The 19,510-nt window shown below is 41.5% G+C and overlaps 1 protein-coding gene and 1 long non-coding RNA gene across 13 annotated transcripts in view; one reads left to right on the forward strand and one right to left on the reverse strand.

Moving 5' to 3' along the window:
- Window positions 1-19,510, reverse strand: part of LOC138744666 (sperm-specific sodium:proton exchanger-like) — a 224,828-nt gene that overhangs the window by 146,336 nt on the left and 58,982 nt on the right. For 6 of the 11 annotated variants that reach the window (XM_069901222.1, XM_069901204.1, XM_069901184.1 and 3 more), the window contains one exon: window positions 9,991-10,107. In XM_069901222.1, the coding sequence (XP_069757323.1) occupies window positions 9,991-10,107 (117 nt within the window). Of the gene's footprint in view, window positions 1-9,990; window positions 10,108-12,155; window positions 12,279-17,960; window positions 18,127-19,510 lie in introns of those variants that run through there. The other 5 variants (XM_069901194.1, XM_069901245.1, XM_069901216.1 and 2 more) reach the window with 4 other exon arrangements.
- On the forward strand, window positions 213-18,146 carry LOC138744783 (uncharacterized). 2 transcript variants are annotated; one of them, XR_011345761.1, is made up of 4 exons: window positions 213-404; window positions 926-986; window positions 12,619-12,790; window positions 17,965-18,146. It is a non-coding gene; the product is annotated as an uncharacterized lncRNA (long non-coding RNA). The 2 variants fall into 2 exon arrangements; XR_011345764.1 differs by lacking the exons at window positions 213-404; window positions 926-986 and adding exons at window positions 8,960-9,073; window positions 10,013-10,088.

A 19,510-nucleotide genomic window follows, 5' to 3' on the forward strand; every position in this document is an offset into this window, starting at 1 on the left:
CTCCCCAAACGGTTCCAAGGTGCTGACTCCAATTCTTCTCTGAGGTAGTGTCAGCGGCAGAGCGGAGCGTTCTGCCACACTTCATGAATGCACTGCCGCTGCAAGTGGCTGGCTGGGGCCGGTCTGATGACATCATAATGATGCCATCTGCCCTCAACTCATCTCACCTTTCTCTCTCCCACTCACTCACCCCTCTCCCTCCATGACCCCCTCAGGACAGAGGCAGCTGGTGGGGGCCATCAGGGCCAGAATAGGCTGTGATCCACTTCGGCCTTCGTGTCGCTTGTCAGTGCCAGCGGCTCAAAACATGGCAGAGAAATGGCTGTCTACTCTGCCCATATTTCCCCACGTAAATAGAATCATTCTGGGAAACAGAGCGGTTCCAGCTGCGTGAGGGATTATGGGTAAGTCGGCCATTGCTTGCCGTGTATGTATGGTATCACGGCACCAGTAGCCATGCCTCCTGAATGCCACAGCAATGCCCCTGCCAACTCTAGGCTGAAAGGGGACATTGAAGCAGGAGGCTGACTATGAAAAAGCCAAGTGATTGATAGAGGCTAGAAGCTGATAAATAGAAACAAACAGTTGCAGATTATGGAATCTGATAATAAAGGAAGGTGATGAGTGAAATTAATCGAATCAGGATATATTTCATCCCAAAACATCAACAATTATTTTTCTCACACTAATGCTGCTCAACCTGCTGATTTCCTCCAGCGCAGGGGCAGGCAACCTTTTACCATGCTTGGGCCAGATGGGGCATCAGTAGTAAAACGGCAGGCCACACTGGTGCTACCATAAATGAAATAAGTACTGAAACACAGACAATATGTAATTGAGGTTTTCAATTGTCTCTGCTTGCAGTACATAATGTACAATGTATGAACATATCTGATGATAATTTATATTTTTTTTAAATCCACAGAAAAAGTTCAAGCAATGAGATCAACCATATTTCTTCCAAAAACTACAATGATGCATTTCAGGTCAGGGATAAATAAGAAATAGAACATTACAGCACAGTAAAGGCCCTTCAATCCTTGATGTTATTCCGACCTATATATTCCTGCCAAAAAAGAACTAAGCCTTTCCTACCTCGTAACCCTCTATTTTTCTTTCATCCATATGCCTGTCAAAAGACCGTGGGGAAAAAAGCAATGGTGGACCTGACTCCCAGAATGCCATGCGGCAGAGAAACCCTTCTATGAATGCTCCATGCATGCAGCCAGGCATACAGCCCTTTCTCTGCTGCATGGCACTCTGGGAGGATAGGTCTGCCATCGCTTTTTCCCCATGGTATTTATAAATAGTATGTAATAGTGCTACCAACTTTCCCATCCTGTTTAAATTGTACGCGATAGTGCTACCAATTATCCCATGCTATATAAATTGTGCACTATAGCACGACAAACCTTCCCACACTGTATAAATTGAGCGTTATAGCGCAACCAACTTTCCCACCATGTTTAACAATTGTCCGTTATTGCTATTTATTGCTAGCATTTTCCCATGGTCCCTTATAAAGGTTTATATAGGTTGGCACGACAACAACAGGAGCTGAAAGGCTCATATTGTGCTGTACATAAAGCTTAATTATTTTATAATTAGGCATGATTAATTTTGTTCAAAGATCATAATACATTGATCAGGATTTAGGGCAGGTCCACCATCATTCAATGAGTTATTATATCACCGGTAGAAGGTAAAATAGTCCTAACCCCAGGGATGGCTCCTTGCAAGTGTGAAAATGTTCCAGTTAGGAGTGGTTAAGTGGTAAAAAGCATAACCCCCATTCCTATCCCAGGACATTGAACAGCCAATTTAGTGGGATGTAAGTGTGAAAGGGGCTTGTATGTGTCTGTGTGTGTTATACCCAGACCATTACAGTGCAGACCAAAATCTAGAAAGTTACTTCAAAGTTCAGTCTTTCAAATTCAGTGTTGAAGCATTGGCCTTTGAAATTTGATCCCCAGAATTAAAGGGAAAACTGATGGGAAGACTGGAGTTGTGGTTGCTATAGATTCACAAATTCTTCTTGCGTTGCCTTTGAAATGTCCATCCACACGAGCAGTGGTCACAACACTCCTGGTCCTTTTGTAGGCAAGACTCAAACTGGCTGGCCTCCACAAAGTTTCCAAGACCCTGGCACCAGTCTCTCCAAGTAAATTCACTGCTAGTCACAATTAAAATGAAGCTTTGCTCTGAATTCCACAAAAATTACTGGCCACAAGAGCCGCTTCAAAAAAAAGCTGTTTTCTCTTTAGCAGTCAGAATGGTTCTCTCCTTTGCAAAATCACAATGGGGGTGTTTCTACTGAGCTGGAAAAAGTGCGGTGATGCGAGGTAATGCAAGGTGAAGCGTGGTGATGCGCGGTGACACCTCGAATCTGGCTGCATCACCTCGCATCACCCTGCATCACTGCGTATTCATCGCTTGGTAGAAACAGTTCGGGTAGTCCTAAAATGCGCGGTGATGCGAGGGACAAAAAACCGCGGTGATGCAAGGTGATGCGGGGTGATGCGAGGTGTCCTTAGTATAAACACACACAATGTCTTTGCAAATGTATTGAATTCTGGAACAGATTGTGACAAACTTTCTCTCAGTTCCTCCAATGTATCGAATTATCACTGGGCTGTGACTTGTGTATTGTTGTGTGAAATGTGACCATTCAGCCCATCTTGTCTATACTATCCATTACAGTGATAGACCGGTTTTACTAAAACGGGAGCTTGTAATGAGGTACAAAAAAACTCCCTATGTCTGTATCAATAACCCCGAAAAGAGCAGTTATTGGATTGGGTCATAGCTCCACCAGAGGCATAGTTGAAAAGATATTAAAAATTTATTTCCGATAGTTTCCAAAGGATGAACAAGACCAAAACATATGTGTCAATGTAGCAATTTAAGATTTGCATCTATCACAAATAGGGTTAATATTAGAGAAAACAATTACTAGCCAATTGGACACGTGAACATGATGCATCACTTTGAATTGAATTAATGAATGTTGGGCAAATATAGAAGAGGTATTTACCAGTTTAAAAGTCTAGTCCCATACATCCCCCTCAGATAAGGGTCCTGCATGTTCCAGTTCCCAAGCCTTTTTAATCTTCTCATGAAGTACTGGATGCAATTATCAAAAATATTATCAAATATTATGAAAAATACATTCAAAATGGAAAATCCAGTAATATGGTATTTAAGAAATTTCTATTCTGTAAATATCTTTAAAAAATGAGAATTTGGTGTGTGCAGTGTCATAAATCATCCAGCACATACACTGCAATTGCATGCTCTCCCATAATAGGTTGACATAAATTGTCGGTTCATAGAGCACAGTCACAGTACACAGTTGAACAAATTTGCCAGGAAGAGTCAATGTGGTACCATTTCCCAGTGCTGTAGCTGAAAAACAAATGTCCACTTCTACAGCAGTGTGCATGCCAAGGAGCATCATGGGCAAATGCTCGCTCGACAGAGATGTATCGCCACCCAATGTCAATGCTACTTTCAAGGGCAATGGAAATGCTCAATGAAGCTGTTGATCAGTGGATGGTAGGATGTAGTCTGAATTTGTGTAGTGCCCAAAAGATCAGAGAGAGCTCAGTACAGCACCAACTCAACTGAGACCCTCAGACCGTCATAATGGTGCCTGGGACATCAAAAGCCAGAATCCAACAATCAAAGAAACCCCTACCAATGGTCTCTTCAGAGATGTTGGTGACAGGAATTACCTCCTGCCACTTGGTAGCTTAGATCTCACATACAAATAGATAAGTGGGAGTGGACCAACCAAGTCCAGGTGCACGTGATTGAAACAAGAATCTGGAATAGGAAAATCTCCATGTCTGGATTTCATGTGACTGGTGATTTTAAGAATGCTGACACGGCATGCAAGTCCTTGTCCATAAGCCAATATCCCACTTAATATGAGGTCAGGTAAACCACTCTGTAATTAGGGGAGGGCACTGAACACTTCCCAGCACATTGACACAAGGCCTGGGTCTGCTTGTGGAAAAGTTGCAAGCTAGAGTTTCACCTGAGTCACCCAGGCATACAGCTCTTAACCTGTGTTGATCTGGTGGTACTGGTTGAGATCGGGATCAGTGTGCGGTGCACAAACCATGAATGTGAAATTGACGGTAGCTGTCTATGTCTCGCCTGAATAGGACATTGGCCACCTCATTCGCCTTCCCTTAGATGTGTCGGACATCCGAGAAAAATTGCAGGATGAAATCCAAGTGCTGCATTTCATGTGGTGCGTGTTTGTTCACGCAGTATGCACAAGAGGTTAGTGGTTAGTAAAAGAGCAGCCTTCTACCAAAAAAACAGAAGTGCCTCAGTGAGGTAGATAGATGGCAGTTCTTACCCAATCGTTTTGTATCTCACCTGGGCAGGTGACAGGTTAACTGAAAAGAACACCAGAGGCTCCAACTTTTTCTTCTAACACGGCACTGATGAGAGAGAACAAGGCATTGGGCTTCTGGTGTTTAAACATCTCAGTATCCGCAAGAGCAGTCTTCACATTCAAAGCTGCCACCATTGTCCCCGTGTCAAAGAAGTCATCTATGTCCTGCCTCAATGACGACTGCCCTGATGAACTCACATCCATTATCATGAAGTACAAGAGGCTCATCATAGGGCACATCAAGCCCCTGCTGCCCTCAACACTGGACCCCCTGCAGCTCACATACATATCCAACTGCTCTACAGATGATGCCATCACTGCTGTCTGTCCTCCATCTAGTCCTGTTAAATAAAGATTCATATGTTCGAATGCTGTTTATTGACTTCAGTTCGGCATTCAACAATCAGTATCTGATCAGGAAGTTAAGCCTGCTGGGTCTAAACATCTCCCTCTGCAAATGGATTTTTGTCTTCCTGTCGGGGAGACTTCAAGCAGTCTGGATTGATAATAGCACTTCCAAGATCATTTCACTGAGCACAGGAATTTGCTATATTCGCGACCATGAAATCCCACCAAAACAGCTTACTGAGTCCAAAATCCACCTTGAGTGACCTCTGGCTGTACGTCTGAATATGAGGATCATTTGCGGCAGACTGAATGCAAGACATATTAGGGAGTCTGTGCTCGACGAGTTGGAGGGACCACAAAAATTTCTGCATCAAATGAACTGACTGTCCGAGAGACTTGAGGAAAAGACAGTGGCAGAATCACCCATGAGCAGCAGTTGCCTCTACTGCCAGAACTCATCGTTTCCCGGTTACCATTTGTAGAAGTTGCAAGGTGGCTGGCATGACCAGGCTGCAGCACCAAATTTCTAGTGCTACCAACAAATATGCCTTGCGTCGCTTCTGCTGCATCCCCTGACCCACATGATTCCAACTAAGGGTAATTCTATTGGGTGGTTAAAGCCTGGACGCGCACTGAGTGCTGCCATTTGCTGCTTGAATTGTGCACTGACCGACGCCATTTGTTGCTCCAGTTCAGTTTTCTCCCACTGACTGGGGCAGTTGTGAATGCCTCTAACTGGATTGCAGAGATTGTGGCTATAATGATTCATCAAGCATGGACACCTGAAAGACATTTGAATTTCAGGAGGAAAATGGTGGAGAAATCTCTGTTTCCATAATCCCCCTTCAAGGGGGGCTTCTCCAGCCAGCCTGCGCCATCTTCTTTGCATCTGTGATGGCCTCCTGACACCAAAGCTATAGTCGCCTAGCAGTTCTGCAATGTGATAGTCCTGAGACGGCTGTGTTTGCTCCAAATAGCATCCTTAGGATGTTGTATGGGACGTTATTAGCTGGATTAACTAGAACATCTTCCACTTCACATGCAATGTGCTCTGAGAGTCGCCTTCATGCAAACCAACTTTTGTCTTCTGACTCGTCACATTTAGTGATGAGAAACTTGCCTGCGCATTGTTTGACCTCCCTCACTGCCCCCTTAATGGTTCTATCCTCATGCCTTTCCAGTTTTACTGAGAAGGTACAGTAAGAATGGAAAGGATCACCACTTGTAGGCACTGTAAGCTTTTTCCTCAGCACAAAAAAAGGTTTCAACCTTTTTATTATTCCAAAAATAGCAACCCCCCCTTTCCAGAAAGCACCTCTCACAAAAGCCCCTGCACTTTTCCACTGGCTCTCTGCCACTCAGGTGACGGCAACACTCCTATTCTCCTCCTCATGTAACCTTGCGCATGTGTGTGGACCACCACACTGTTAGCACTCTTTGTTCCGATCGCATATACGTGCTATCTCTCACGTGTTGCCACAGATGCATCACCAGCAGCGACCAGCTCACACTTGCGTGTTACTTCTCTTGCGCATCACCCTGGATACTTCACTAGAGTTGACCAGCTCTACTACTGGCCCACGCAAGTACACGACCATAAGAGGTCCTTCAGCTGAGGAAGTTATATTATTGTTGTGCTTTCTTGGCCATGGCATCAAAATGGTTGAATCGGGACAGGTTAATGGCAACGTTCAATGGTCACACTAATCAGTGAGGATTGGTAAGAACATCTCCCCAATCTCCATCTGCACCAGAGCATCACAGAGCTGCAGACTTAACCCCCTGCTCTATTCGCTTTACACCCAAGACTGAATGGCTCAGTATGACACGATTAACAAATTTACTGACAATACCACAGGAGTGAGCTGTATAAAAAGGAGCGATAAGTCAGCATACAGGAGGGTGATTGAAAACTTGACAATGAATAGTACACTAATAGCAACCTCTCACTCAATGTCACCAAAACCAAGGAGCTGACTATAGACTTTAGGAAGGGAAAATCAAAGGTGTACACTCCATGATCACTGGGGGATCAGAGGTGGAGTGGGTGAGCAAATTTAAATTCCCAGGAGTCACTGTATTGGAGGACCTTTCCTGGAGTTAAAATACAAAAGTCATCGTTAAGAAAGCACGTCAGTGCCTCGACATCCTCAGGAGTTTGCATAGGTCCAGTATGATGTCAGATACCTTGGCAAACTTCTACATAGATGTAAAGTGTGCTGAGCAGCTGCTTCACAGTCTGGTATAGGAGTAGCAATACCTCTGAATGGAAAACCTACAAAGGTATTGGACACAGCCCAATACATCACAGGCAAAACTCTATCATCGAGAAAATCTATGTGGAACACTGCCAATGGAGAGGAGCAGCAATCACCAAGGATGCACAGCACCCAGGACAAGCAGGAGATTGCTTTAGAACCACCAGAGTTGATGGTCCACAAAATTTCACTTTCTGTGCTGAACCATTATAATTTTACGCAAGATTTTTTCCTTAAAGGGATGAAGCTGAATTCCCAACATAAATGTGTTAATATCAAGAACGTGGCTTTGGAATTCAAATATGACACAGAAGGAAGAGGATTGTGAAATATCAAGACACAATTTTAACAAAATCAGGATACCATGCTCATCTGATTCATGTTAAACTGAAACCACAATGTGGAAAAAGAGTGAATACTGGAGTCTATTTATTGAGTAAAGCCTTTATCTGCATTCCCTATACCTCCTTGATTCAGTCCTGAGACTGCTCCCTTACAAAACAGCCACAAGAAAGTCTCCCATTCATTTACTGATATATATTAATATACAGTATTTGCATTAAAATTAAAGCACAATTTCTTTTTCAGTCAATCCCCATCTCAATTCCTCAAAATTTAAGGACTTGAATACAAGTGTTAGAAAGTTTTTATGGAAAGGGAAAATGGCGAGAGTTTCTTTGGAAAAATTGACTTGGAAGTTTGAATTGGGAGGTTTACAACTTTCCCACTTTGAGAACTATTATAAGGCAGCTCAATTGAGATTTATTAATGTATTGTTTGGAGTAAACAAAATTCCTGCTTGGGTTAATATAGAACTTAGTAAAATAGGAAAATTAATATACAGGATTTTATTCAAAATTGTTGGTAGGAAATAAAGTAACACCTATTTTGAAACATTTGATGAATTATGGAATAAAATTGATTATTAAATAGGCACAAAAAGCTTAATTTCAGGAAAAATCCTTTATGTCAAAATAAGCATTCAATTTTCTATGAATAATCAATTTTTGAAGACTTAGATACGGATGGGTATTGAGAGGATAGAGGATGGTTTTGAAGCTGGAAGATTTATAACATTTGAGTAAATGATGAATAAATTTATTTGGCACATCCTCAGGAGTTTGCATAGGTCCAGTATGATGTCAGATACCTTGGCAAACTTCTACATAGATGTAAAGTGTGCTGAGCAGCTGCTTCACAGTCTGGTATAGGAGTAGCAATACCTCTGAATGGAAAACCTACAAAGGTATTGGACACAGCCCAATACATCACAGGCAAAACTCTATCATCGAGAAAATCTATGTGGAACACTGCCAATGGAGAGAATGCATTCTTGGCAATGCATTCAGGCACCCATCACTCTGAAAAAAAATACTTATTTTCTGTTATTATCAAGTTAAAGATTTTTTGACTGATAAAATAAGTCCAAGTTTGACGTTCCTTAGTCAGAGTGAATTGGAAATAATGATTTGTGGTGGTGTGAGTAGTGGAAGAAACACAGCTGCTCAGCACACTTTACATCTATGTAGAAGTTTGCCAAGGTATCTGACATCATACTGGACCTATGCAAACTCCTGAGGATGTCGAGGCACTGACGTGCTTTCTTAACGATGACTTTTGTATTTTAACTCCAGGAAAGGTCCTCCAATACAGTGACTCCTGGGAATTTAAATTTGCTCACCCACTCCACCTCTGATCCCCCAGTGATCATGGAGTGTACACCTTTGATTTTCCCTTCCTAAAGTCTATAGTCAGCTCTTTGGTTTTGGTGACATTGAGTGAGAGGTTGCTATTAGTGTACTATTCATTGTCAAGTTGAGGGGCATTAACGACTGTTTTTATTCAAATTCAGCACGCCCCTTTACGGGCAGCATGAGCTCAGTCACCTGGTGCATTGTGATATCATAATTGCTGCCCAGGGTGCGCGCTGGAAGGGATACTGGAGACAGAGAGAAACCTCTGATGACACCATTTCCCCATGGCTGTCCTGCCACGTAGCAATACAAACGGGGCTGGTTTGCCATGAGGATGTGCACTGCCACACATTCATAATAGTAATGTAAATAAATTTTTCTGTAATATATAGTTTACTTCAAAGTAACACCCCTAAAATAGAAGTGCATAAATCGAGATTAAGATGGAAAGCGGATTTAAATAGACAAATAAATAAAAAGATTGGATGCAATTATGTTAGATAATATGACAAAAATTATTAATATTAGATATAGGTTGGTTCAATATAATTTTTGGATCAGTTTAAATACTTAAATAATTAAATACTCAAAAACATTTTAAAGATTGAACCTTGCATTATCAGATTTATGTTTTAGATGTGATCAAGAGACTGGATTATTTTTTTCATTCTACTTGGAAGTGTCCTAAAGTTAAACATTTTTGGCTGGAAGTTGAACATTTTTTTGGAACAAATAACAGGGTTAAGTTCCCACAAGATCCAATGTTATTTCTGTTGGGTAATATTAGGACTATAAGACCTAAATTGAAATAAATTATGTATCAATTTGATTTTGTACAAATTGCTTTAGCAGTTTCTAGGAAGTGTATATCAATTGCTTGGAAATTGGACATAGATTTAGGGATGGAGAGATGGCATGCAGAACTTCATAGCTGTATTCCTCTTGAGAAGATTACTTAAAATTTATGAAATAAATATTAGATATTTTGGAAAATATGGCACCCATATTTGCAAAATGTCGATATGAATGTTTAACAGTCTCTCTGAAGACCTCAGCTCTTGGTAACTTCCAGCATTATCATTATTATTAAAAACCATGATATATAGTTTATCCTCTTGACATTCCCCACTCTTTCTCTTTTTCTTTTTTGGAAGTTTGGGGAGGGAGGAGAAGGAGGAGGTTTTGTATACCACATATGTAATTTTTGAAGTCTTTTATTGAATGAAATGCACTTACTGTTGTGGTTTAAAAATTGTAAAATAAAAAGGATAATTGTTCTTACCTTCAACATCATCTGGTTCAAGGGCAAGATCCCGAAAGACCTCAAACATGACAATGGAAGTTCCATCATTCAGCAAAGATTCCCCTTCGATTAATAGAGTAAGAGCTTTAGATACATCTATATTGGATGCAAACAAGTACATCTTCAATATCAAACATTACATTTTAATTCCCACTTCTCAACTTAATAACTTAATTGATTTTAAAATGTTACATGAGGAGAAGTTTGATGGCTATTTAAACACGAAGCAAAATCATGAAGGCAGCAGAGAATATTTTTCTTGTATAATCTTCAGTTAATTTGACTTATTTGCAACTGGAATGGTGTCAATTACAGGTTACTCTAGAATAGTACCATTGAAAAAAAGTGCAACTAGAAAATCAAAAACTGCTCAAAGGTCTTATTGGTATGTAGAGATTTATTGCCCTGTACTATTTACAATAGCTTTACAACAAAACTCAGTGTTCCTCCTCAGCTCACCAACCCTTCCTCTTCATTAGAGAATGTTCCATGTCATAACAATGTGGCAACTTGAAATTGATACTATATCTAAAGTTCTCTCAGCTTGTCAGCAGTTTCAGTTTTCAGTTGTTAAAACTTCAATACATCTTTAGTTTCCAAAGTTCTGCCACACACAGAAGACTAAAATTGAGTGACAGGTAGCACAACATTGTTCATTGCACTTTATTCAATTTCACACAAGACCAAAGATCGAGCACAAATGGCATAGGAATTGCCTCGCTGAGCCAACACGATCCTGAAAATCTGGAGGCAAAGAGAAAGTATTTCTTTTAAAAAAAAATACTTCAGTGTTTTTTTAATTATATTGAAGAGTTTTGTAATTTTAATTCCTTCAATTTTGGTAAACTTTAAATTCCACCAAATTTTAGAAACAAAGAAAGGTCACAAAATCCGCTTACAGCTACGATACAAGGCAATAGCTCCACCTGCAGCCTTGCCCTATATCAGGATCATTCTTGAGGCAAGGTTGCAGTAGTAATAAGCACTGAGAGTCAATACACACAATTCAGATGGTCAGTTATAACCATGAAGAATAGTTTCAATGTTTTTATGTAGGTCTTTAAGTGTAGATCGGTATTGAAAAGCATTTTCCTGCCATCAGTGTTTCCTCATGTCAATTATTATTTTTTGCTATAATGACAAAAATGCTGGATGTTTTTAGAGTACTAATTCAATACTTTGGCTTAACTCTTCTCCACCAGATGTCGAAAATGAACTTAGACCTCAATTTAGTTTTTCTTTGCTGCCAAAGCTTCATTGCACACAAATCACAGCAATGAAACAACTCCATAAAACCCAGCAAAATTTTGCTGCACAATAAAAATCATTACTGACCCCAGCAAAATGACAGAAACCAATACTGGAAAAAGAATCTTCAGCAATACCCTTATCAACTATTTTCAGGCACTTCTTTGGATCATCAAAAACTGTTTAATTTGTACAAAGTAGCCAGTGCTCTTCAGAATTTTATCTTACCTGATGCTGCAGCAAGCATGTAACTACATCATCTATATTCTTCTTCTCAGTATTTATTGGCTTCCTTTGAGACAAAGGTTTCTTTGCAAATATACTGTATAATGGCCATCAACATGATTATGACAGTGGGTGGAAGAAAACAAGTTTACTCCACTCTACCTCCACAACATGAGAAGAAAATTTTAACTTATAAAATAAATGTTAAAATTACACTCCTTCTGTTTAATCACATTATTCAACACAACACAAAAGGAATTGATGGGCACCAGCCCAATATTTTGCCGATTTAATAAATATCAGTACAGTATGGGCCCTTCAGCCCACAATGTTATGCTGACCAATTATAAACCTGTTCTAGAATCAATCTAACCCCTCCCAACCTCACCGTCCATATCCCTCTATTTTTCTTACATCCAGCAAGATCAAGGAGCCCTTTAAATGTCCCTGCAGTGCACAAAAGTGCTGAAGAAACTGAATAGGTCAGGCAACATTCGTAGAAAGTGAAAGGCAGTCAACATTTCAGCCCTGAGCTCCTCTTTCGGACTCATAAAAGTTTTAAACATTCCTATTGTACCAACTTCCACCATCATTCTTGGCAATGCATTCAGGCACCCATCACTCTCAAAAAAAATACCTCTGACATCTCCCCTAAAGTTTTGTCCACTCACCTTCAAAAGATGTACTCTGGTATTAGCCAGGGTAAAATGTGCTGCTTTACCACCCAATGTACGACTCTCAATCTCATACACCTTAGTTAAGTAATCACTCATCTTCCATAACCCCAGCTTGGTTAACTCTTCTTTATCAGGCACATTTGCCAAACCAGGTAACACCCTTGCTAAACTTTCAGAACCTTTCAATTATGAGGTAATCAAACAGATAATATTACTCCAAATATGGTCTATCCAGAGTTTTAAAGAGCTGCAACATTATTTCACAGCTCTTAAACTTAATCCCTTAAGTCAAGGCCAGCACACTATCACTTTCTTTTCCAGCCCATCCAATATGCACACACAGCAACCCTGAGGAATCTATGGATTTGTTCCTCCACAGTGTTAAGAATCTTGCCATTAACATGTACTCCACCTTCAAGTTCGACCTTTTAAAATGCATCTGTTCACTCTTTTCCAGATTGAATTCCATCTGCCACGTCTCTGCCCCATCCTACATCCTATCCATATCTAGTTCTAACCTGCAACATCCTCCGCGCTATCCTCAACACCTCGACCTGTACTCTGCAATTACAGACTAGACTACCATCAGGATGGATTGTGACAAGGGCTTCCCACCTACAGCACAGCAAGTAGGTCCTTTCATCAACAAATTAAGAACCATACAGCGGCTGAGAAAGGATCATCAACCTGAAATCTTAACAGTTTCTCTCCCCAATTGTACCTGGTCAAAAATATTTCCATAAATTTTTCCCCCATCAGATCAGCCACAATCTTGTTGACTGACAAAACAGGCATTAAAAATCACATGTCCTTTGCTTTCCAGAACAGCAGCTAAGCAATTATTCAATGAGTGCCATGTTTCTGTGCAAAAAAAAAAGCTATCAGACTTGCAATAGGACTCCTTGAAGCAGTGGCATTATTGTCTTGATAAAATTAGAGATGTCCTACAATTCAGTCCAAAGAAAGTTTCCAATCTCAGACAACTGTGGAACAAGTTAAATGTTTAATCAAAACAGAGGTGGTGGCAGAGATAAATTATTTTGAGAAAGTAACATTTATTAATGAGGGTACTGCAGTCAATGTAGTTTACATGCACCTCAGTAAAGTCTTTGACAAGGTCCAACATTGAAGAATGGGATCCAAAGCAAACTGGAATCAAAACTAGCTTGACACCATGGACATGGTAGAGGGCTGTTTTTGTGATTGGATGTCTGTGAGTTATGTTGTTCCACAGGAATAAGTGTTGAGACAGATAGGGTTTATATTATACATGAAATGAACTAGAGTGCATAGTTTTACAGTAAGGGACAAGAGATTTAGAGAGGATCGAAGAAGAGCCTTCACTAATGTGGCAAGTGCCTGGAATGCACTCCCAGAGGGAAGAGTGGAAGCAGAGTCACTAACAGCACTTAAGAGATGTCTTTATGAATATTGAATTGTATAGGCATTGAAGGCAACAGACCAAGTGTTGGAAGATGGAATACACTTGGGTGCCCACTGGTTGTGTAAATGTGGAGGGTTGAAAGGCATGATTCCATGTTATCTGACTTCTACAAAGTGAAAATATCACTAGCCCCTTTTAGACAATGCAATCAGATGATGGAGAATTCTTTGCTAGGATTCTCCTAAATAGAATAATACCTAGTGTCGCCGAGAATGTTCTCCCACAATCACAGTGCGGCTTTCGCGTAAACAGAGGAACTACTGACATGGTCTTTGCCCTCAGACAGCTCCAAGAAAAGTGCAGAGAACAAAACAAAGGACTCTACATCACCTTTGTTGACCTCACCAAAGCCTTCGACACCGTGAGCAGGAAATGGCTTTGGCAAATACTAGAGAGCCTCGGATGCCCCCCAAAGTCCCTCGACGTGGTTATCCAACTGCAAGAAAACCAACAAGGTCGGGTCAGATACAGCAATGAGCTCTCTGAACCCTTCTCCATTAACAATGGCGTGAAGCAAGGCTGCGTTCTCGCACCAACCCTCTTTTCAATCTTCATCAGCATGATGCTGAACCAAGCCATGAAAGACCTCAACAATGAAGACGCTGTTTACATCCGGTACCGCACGGATGGCAGTCTCTTCAATCTGAAGCGCCTGCAAGCTCACACCAAGACACAAGAGCAACTTGTCCGTGAACTACTCTTTGCAGACGATGCCGCTTTAGTTGCCCATTCAGAGCCAGCTCTTCAACGCTTGACGTCCTGTTTTGCGGAAACTGCCAAAATGTTTGGTCTGGAAGTCAGCCTGAAGAAAACTGAGGTCCTCCATCAGCCAGCTCCCCACCATGACTACCAGCCCCCCCACATCTCCATCGGGCACACAAAACTCAAAACGGTCAACCAGTTTACCTATCTCGGCTGCACCATTTCATCGGATGCAAGGATCGACAACGAGATAGACAACAGACTCGCCAAGGCAAATAGCGCCTTTGGAAGACTACACAAAAGAGTCTGGAAAAACAACCAACTGAAAAACCTCACAAAGATAAGCATATACAGAGCCGTTGTCATACCCACACTCCTGTTCAGCTCCGAATCATGGGTCCTCTACCGGAATCACCTACGGCTCCTAGAACGCTTCCACCAGCGTTGTCTCCACTCCATCCTCAACATTCATTGGAGTGACTTCATCCCTAACATCGAAGTACTCGAGATGGCAGAGGCCGACAGCATCGAATCCACACTGTTGAAGATCCAACTGCGCTGGGTAGGTTACGTCTCCAGAATGGAGGACAATCACCTTCCCAAGATTGTGTTATACGGCGAGCTCTCCACTGGCCATCGTGTCAGAGGTGCACCAAAGATGAGGTACAAGACTGCCTAAAGAAATCTCTTGGTGCCTGCCACATTGACCACCGCCAGTGGGCTGATATCGCCTCAAACCGTGCATCTTGGCACCTCACAGTTCGGCGGGCAGCAACCTCCTTTGAAGAAGACCGCAGAGCCCACCTCACTGACAAAAGACAAAGGAGGAAAAACCCAACACCCAACCCCAACCAACCAAATTTCCCCTGCAACCGTGTCTGCCTGTCCCGCATCGGACTTGTCAGCCACAAACAAGCCTGCAGCTGACGTGGACATTTACCCCTCCATAAATCTTCGTCCGCGAAGCCAAGCCAAGAATACCTCCTAAAAGTGCCATATCTATTGCAGAACCTATTTTAACTTTCTAATGAACCACACTACAGTGCTCAACTTCCACAATATTTCTATAAACAAAGAATAATGAACAACCTGCATCAACTGGGCACCCCTGTGTACTTCTTGCTACTTCTCAAATATGTACTGATATCCAGTGCCTGTTCTATGTTTGGTCAAAATTTGTTAACTGAAACAGGAAACAACTGCAGATAATTGTGAAAATAAGCCCAGACTGTAGCAGGCTAGATCTTAGCATCCTCCAGTAGGTGGTAATCTGGGCTGATGGACAGAAAACAGAAAAGGTATTGTGTGGTGGTACACCACCGGCCTACTGCAGGGGGCAACCTCTGTACCTGCAAGTGTGTAAGGGGACAGGACAACATCTGGCTGGCTGTCAATCAGTCCCCTGAATGGATCAAGCCAAACACAGTTGGATGTCAATCACCCTCCGGGATATCCCGAAGTCTCACTCAGAGTTACTGCAGCTACAGCCAGCCTGGCTCTGTGGAAGTCTTTGTGGATTAAAGCCTGTTGTACAGTCTTTACCTTGTGTGTATCTAATTCTGACTAACACTGCACCACATATTGGTAATGTTGCTGAGTGAGGGTTATGTGATGCAAGTAGAGTTAGAGGAAGCAAAACCCTGGAGCTCCCAAGATCCACAAGGTATAAACCTAGAAAAATGTCAAAATATTCACTAGTGGTGCAGGAAGACATCAAGAGTAGCAAGATAACAAAAAGAAATTAAACTGCAGTAAGGAATCAGTTCCAATGCCAAGAGATTATCCTGAGATGCCTCATGGTTGGGACCAGCAAATGGATGGCAGGAGCCCATGAAGTGGCTTGGAGTTTTGGGGGGGGGGGGGTTTCAGTCCCCCCTCCCCGCAGCGCGAGCAGGTCGGGTGCTCTCGTGTCAAGCGCAACTTGCACATTACAGCCAGCAGGAGCAACAGTAGCAGAACGGAGCGACCAGAAAGCACAGGGACAGAGTCGAGTCTGGAAGCGAGAGGCTCAAGGAGATCCAGCGTCGGGTTGGAAGACGTGGTAAGCGTCTAGCAACAGGATTGGCGACAACAAAGACCACAATGGAGGCGGAAACTGCAATAATAAAAAAGAAATCCACGAGGTCTGGAAAGGATGTTAGCAAAGTCAAAGAGAAAAGGAGGGCTCAGAGCCCTCCTTGCACAATGTGGTGGAGGCTTGGGTCTCATGGAGGAGAGACTGTTCCAGGCAGTGGACAGGAGAGCCCAGGACATGGCAAAAAAACTAGACAAGGTGTCGCATGTCCTCTCAGGTTTAACTGGGTGAATGGCAGAGCAGAGGACAGAGCAGGCACAAACAAGGACAGAATAAGTAGGATGGAAGATGAATTGGATGCTCTGGTGAAGGAAAGGGAACATGTCTGGGATAAAATGGATGCCCTGGAAAATTATAGCCATAGAAATAATATAAAAATAGAGGGGTTGAGGGAAGACACTGAGGGGAAAAACTTGTGGATCCCCTAAATGCTGGACAGAGACAAATTGAGAGACAGGGTGGATGTGAAGAGGACTTTTTATGCCGAACTGGGAAAAGCACAGCAATTTGCCAAGGAATTGACAGCACTTGGGGAAAAAATAAAATTAATGTATATCACCATAACAAATGCTACAAAATGTAAAGTATTTTGATGTAAATATGTGTAAATATTCGGTTTATGAAAATGTATTGCAAATGAGAAATGGGAAGGGATGGGAGATGTGATCACCCGAGGTTGGGGGGGGTAGGGGGAGAGAATTGGAGAAGGGAATATGGAGAAGGGGGTCGGAGTTTGTTGCTGTACTGTGTGTTGTCTTTAGCCACTTTCAGGTGGAATCGCCTGGAGAATGAGGCTCCGGAGCAGGTTACGTGTGTCTGCGAAGGGACATTCAGGTGGCAGCACTGAAGGAGGTGTTCTGCCACCTGAAAGGTCTGAAGCTGGGAGAGGGGCCGCAGAGCAAACGCCGGCTCCTGAGTCCGGGCAGGGGCAGCCATCGGACAGCTTGACTCCCCGCCTCCTGACAGCCCCCCGGTGCGGGACTGCAGGGCTGGGGCAGCCGGCAGGAGACTGCGGGTTTCAACTGTCCATTGTGTTCGGCGCTGATGTGGGGGCTAAAGTGTCTGAACTGCACTATTTTAAAACCTAATTTTCAAACGATCCAGCACTGCTGCTGATGGAGAGGTCAGCGTCCGACTGCTGAAACGTGACAGAAATCTGTGACATTGTTTTTCGTGCTGAAGCACCTCATGGAGGTTAATATTTCCCTTCCATTGTCCCCTCCCAGCATCATAGATGAGGGGCGGCCAGCAGGGGACTATGGCTCTCTTCCTACCATGAAGGACATCTACAACATTCGATGCAGGCAAAAGGCAATAAACATTGTGAGGGACTTCACACACCCCTCACGTAAACTGTTCTCCCTTCTGCCATTTGGTAGGAGGTACTGTAGCAGTTGGGCCCTAACATCCACATTGGGCAACAGGTTTTTCCCCAAGTCATCTGGCTCCTGAATTCCCAGAAAATATGTGGATAGCGTCCCATGGACTTTTACTGTTTACATCTTAATATTTTAATATGCTTAAATTCTATTCTAACTTATATTTATGTAAATGTGGATGTGGAAAATTCTTATCATACCTAGGTTCCTAAGCAGAGCAACGGCTGTAATAGGGTCGGAGCAGGCAAGAATTGACCCAAACATCATGCCAACATACCAATCCCAGTTGAATGTGTAAACCTGAACAGCCAAAACAGCAATCAATGCACCACTCAGGATCAAACCAGGACCAGCCAAAAGCACCACCTGTCAGAAATTCAGCCAATGGGAGATTAAGTATTAGAAACTATTTTCAATACATTATTTTCCAAATCAAAATATTGCAACACTTGTTATTTTAAATATATACAGCTACTTTACAATTTAAATTTTTAAAACTTAGACTTACAGCATTGTGTGTGTTTCTTAAAGAGGAAATGTATGTGTTGGAAATGTCTTTTAATAAGGAAATGTTATGACAGTATTTAGAAAATTGGGAAGATATTATTGATATACAATATTTGTTTGAAAAATGGTATGGATAAACACTAAAGTTTATTAGTCTTACTATTAATGGGATAAATAGGATGGTGAAGAGGAAGAGGGTCTTGGCATATTTAAAGAAATTAAAAGCGAATATAATCTTTTTGCAAGAAACACATCTTACCTAATTGGAACATGATAAATTAAAAAGAGGATGGGTGAGACAAATAATATGTCTTCCTTTGGTTCAAAGGCAAGAGGGGTGGCTATTCTAATTAATAAAAACACACCAGTGTTAATAGAAGATACCTCGAATGATCAAGCTGGAAGGTATTTAATGGCACATTGTAACATTTATGAAGAAGCATGGACATTTATGAATATTTATGCCCTGAATTATGAATGATATCTTCTTAAAAACAGCAGAGGGAAGACAAAACATTTTAGTTGGAGGAGACTAATTTCTGTTTGGACCCAATACCAGATTAATCGGCAAGAACAATATCAAGTGTGAAAGCAGCAAAAACCACAATTTCATATATGAAGATCTAAATCTTACTGATGTATGGAGGCCATTAAATCCTTTTACTCAAGGGTGCATGACTCACATAGAAGGAATGATTTATTTTTAAACGTCTGCCCAGTTAAAAAGTAGAGTGATAAAAACAGAATATCTAGCGAGGCTTCTATTAGACCCTTCTCCATTAATATTAACTATAGCAATAATGGAAAAGCAAGAGAATGTATACAGATGGCGTCTCAAATCTACATTGCTTAAAAGAACAGACTTCTGTGAATTTATAAAGAGACAGGTAGAAGTATTTTGTGTAACAAATCTGCCATCTACTAATAATAGTTTTCTGATATGAGATACGCTTAAAGCATATTTAAGGGGACAAATTATATCCTAGATTAAGAATCTCAAGTGGGAACGTATGGCAGAAGTTAACAGTTTGGAAAAGGATATTAAAGAATTAGAAAAAAAAATCAAAGAACAGGACTACAAGAAGAATACAGATTACTGGAGAGTAAAAAGTTAAGTTATAATACAATACAAACATAGAGGACAGAAAAAAACAGTATTAAAAACTAAATGGATGCATACAGTTTTAGCTTGGCAGATTAAAATAGAGGAGTCATTAAGAATTATAAATGCTATAAAAACAGA

The sequence above is a fragment of the Narcine bancroftii genome, chromosome 1 (genome assembly GCF_036971445.1).
Source record: "Narcine bancroftii isolate sNarBan1 chromosome 1, sNarBan1.hap1, whole genome shotgun sequence".
In the NCBI taxonomy this organism is placed as follows: domain Eukaryota; kingdom Metazoa; phylum Chordata; class Chondrichthyes; order Torpediniformes; family Narcinidae; genus Narcine; species Narcine bancroftii.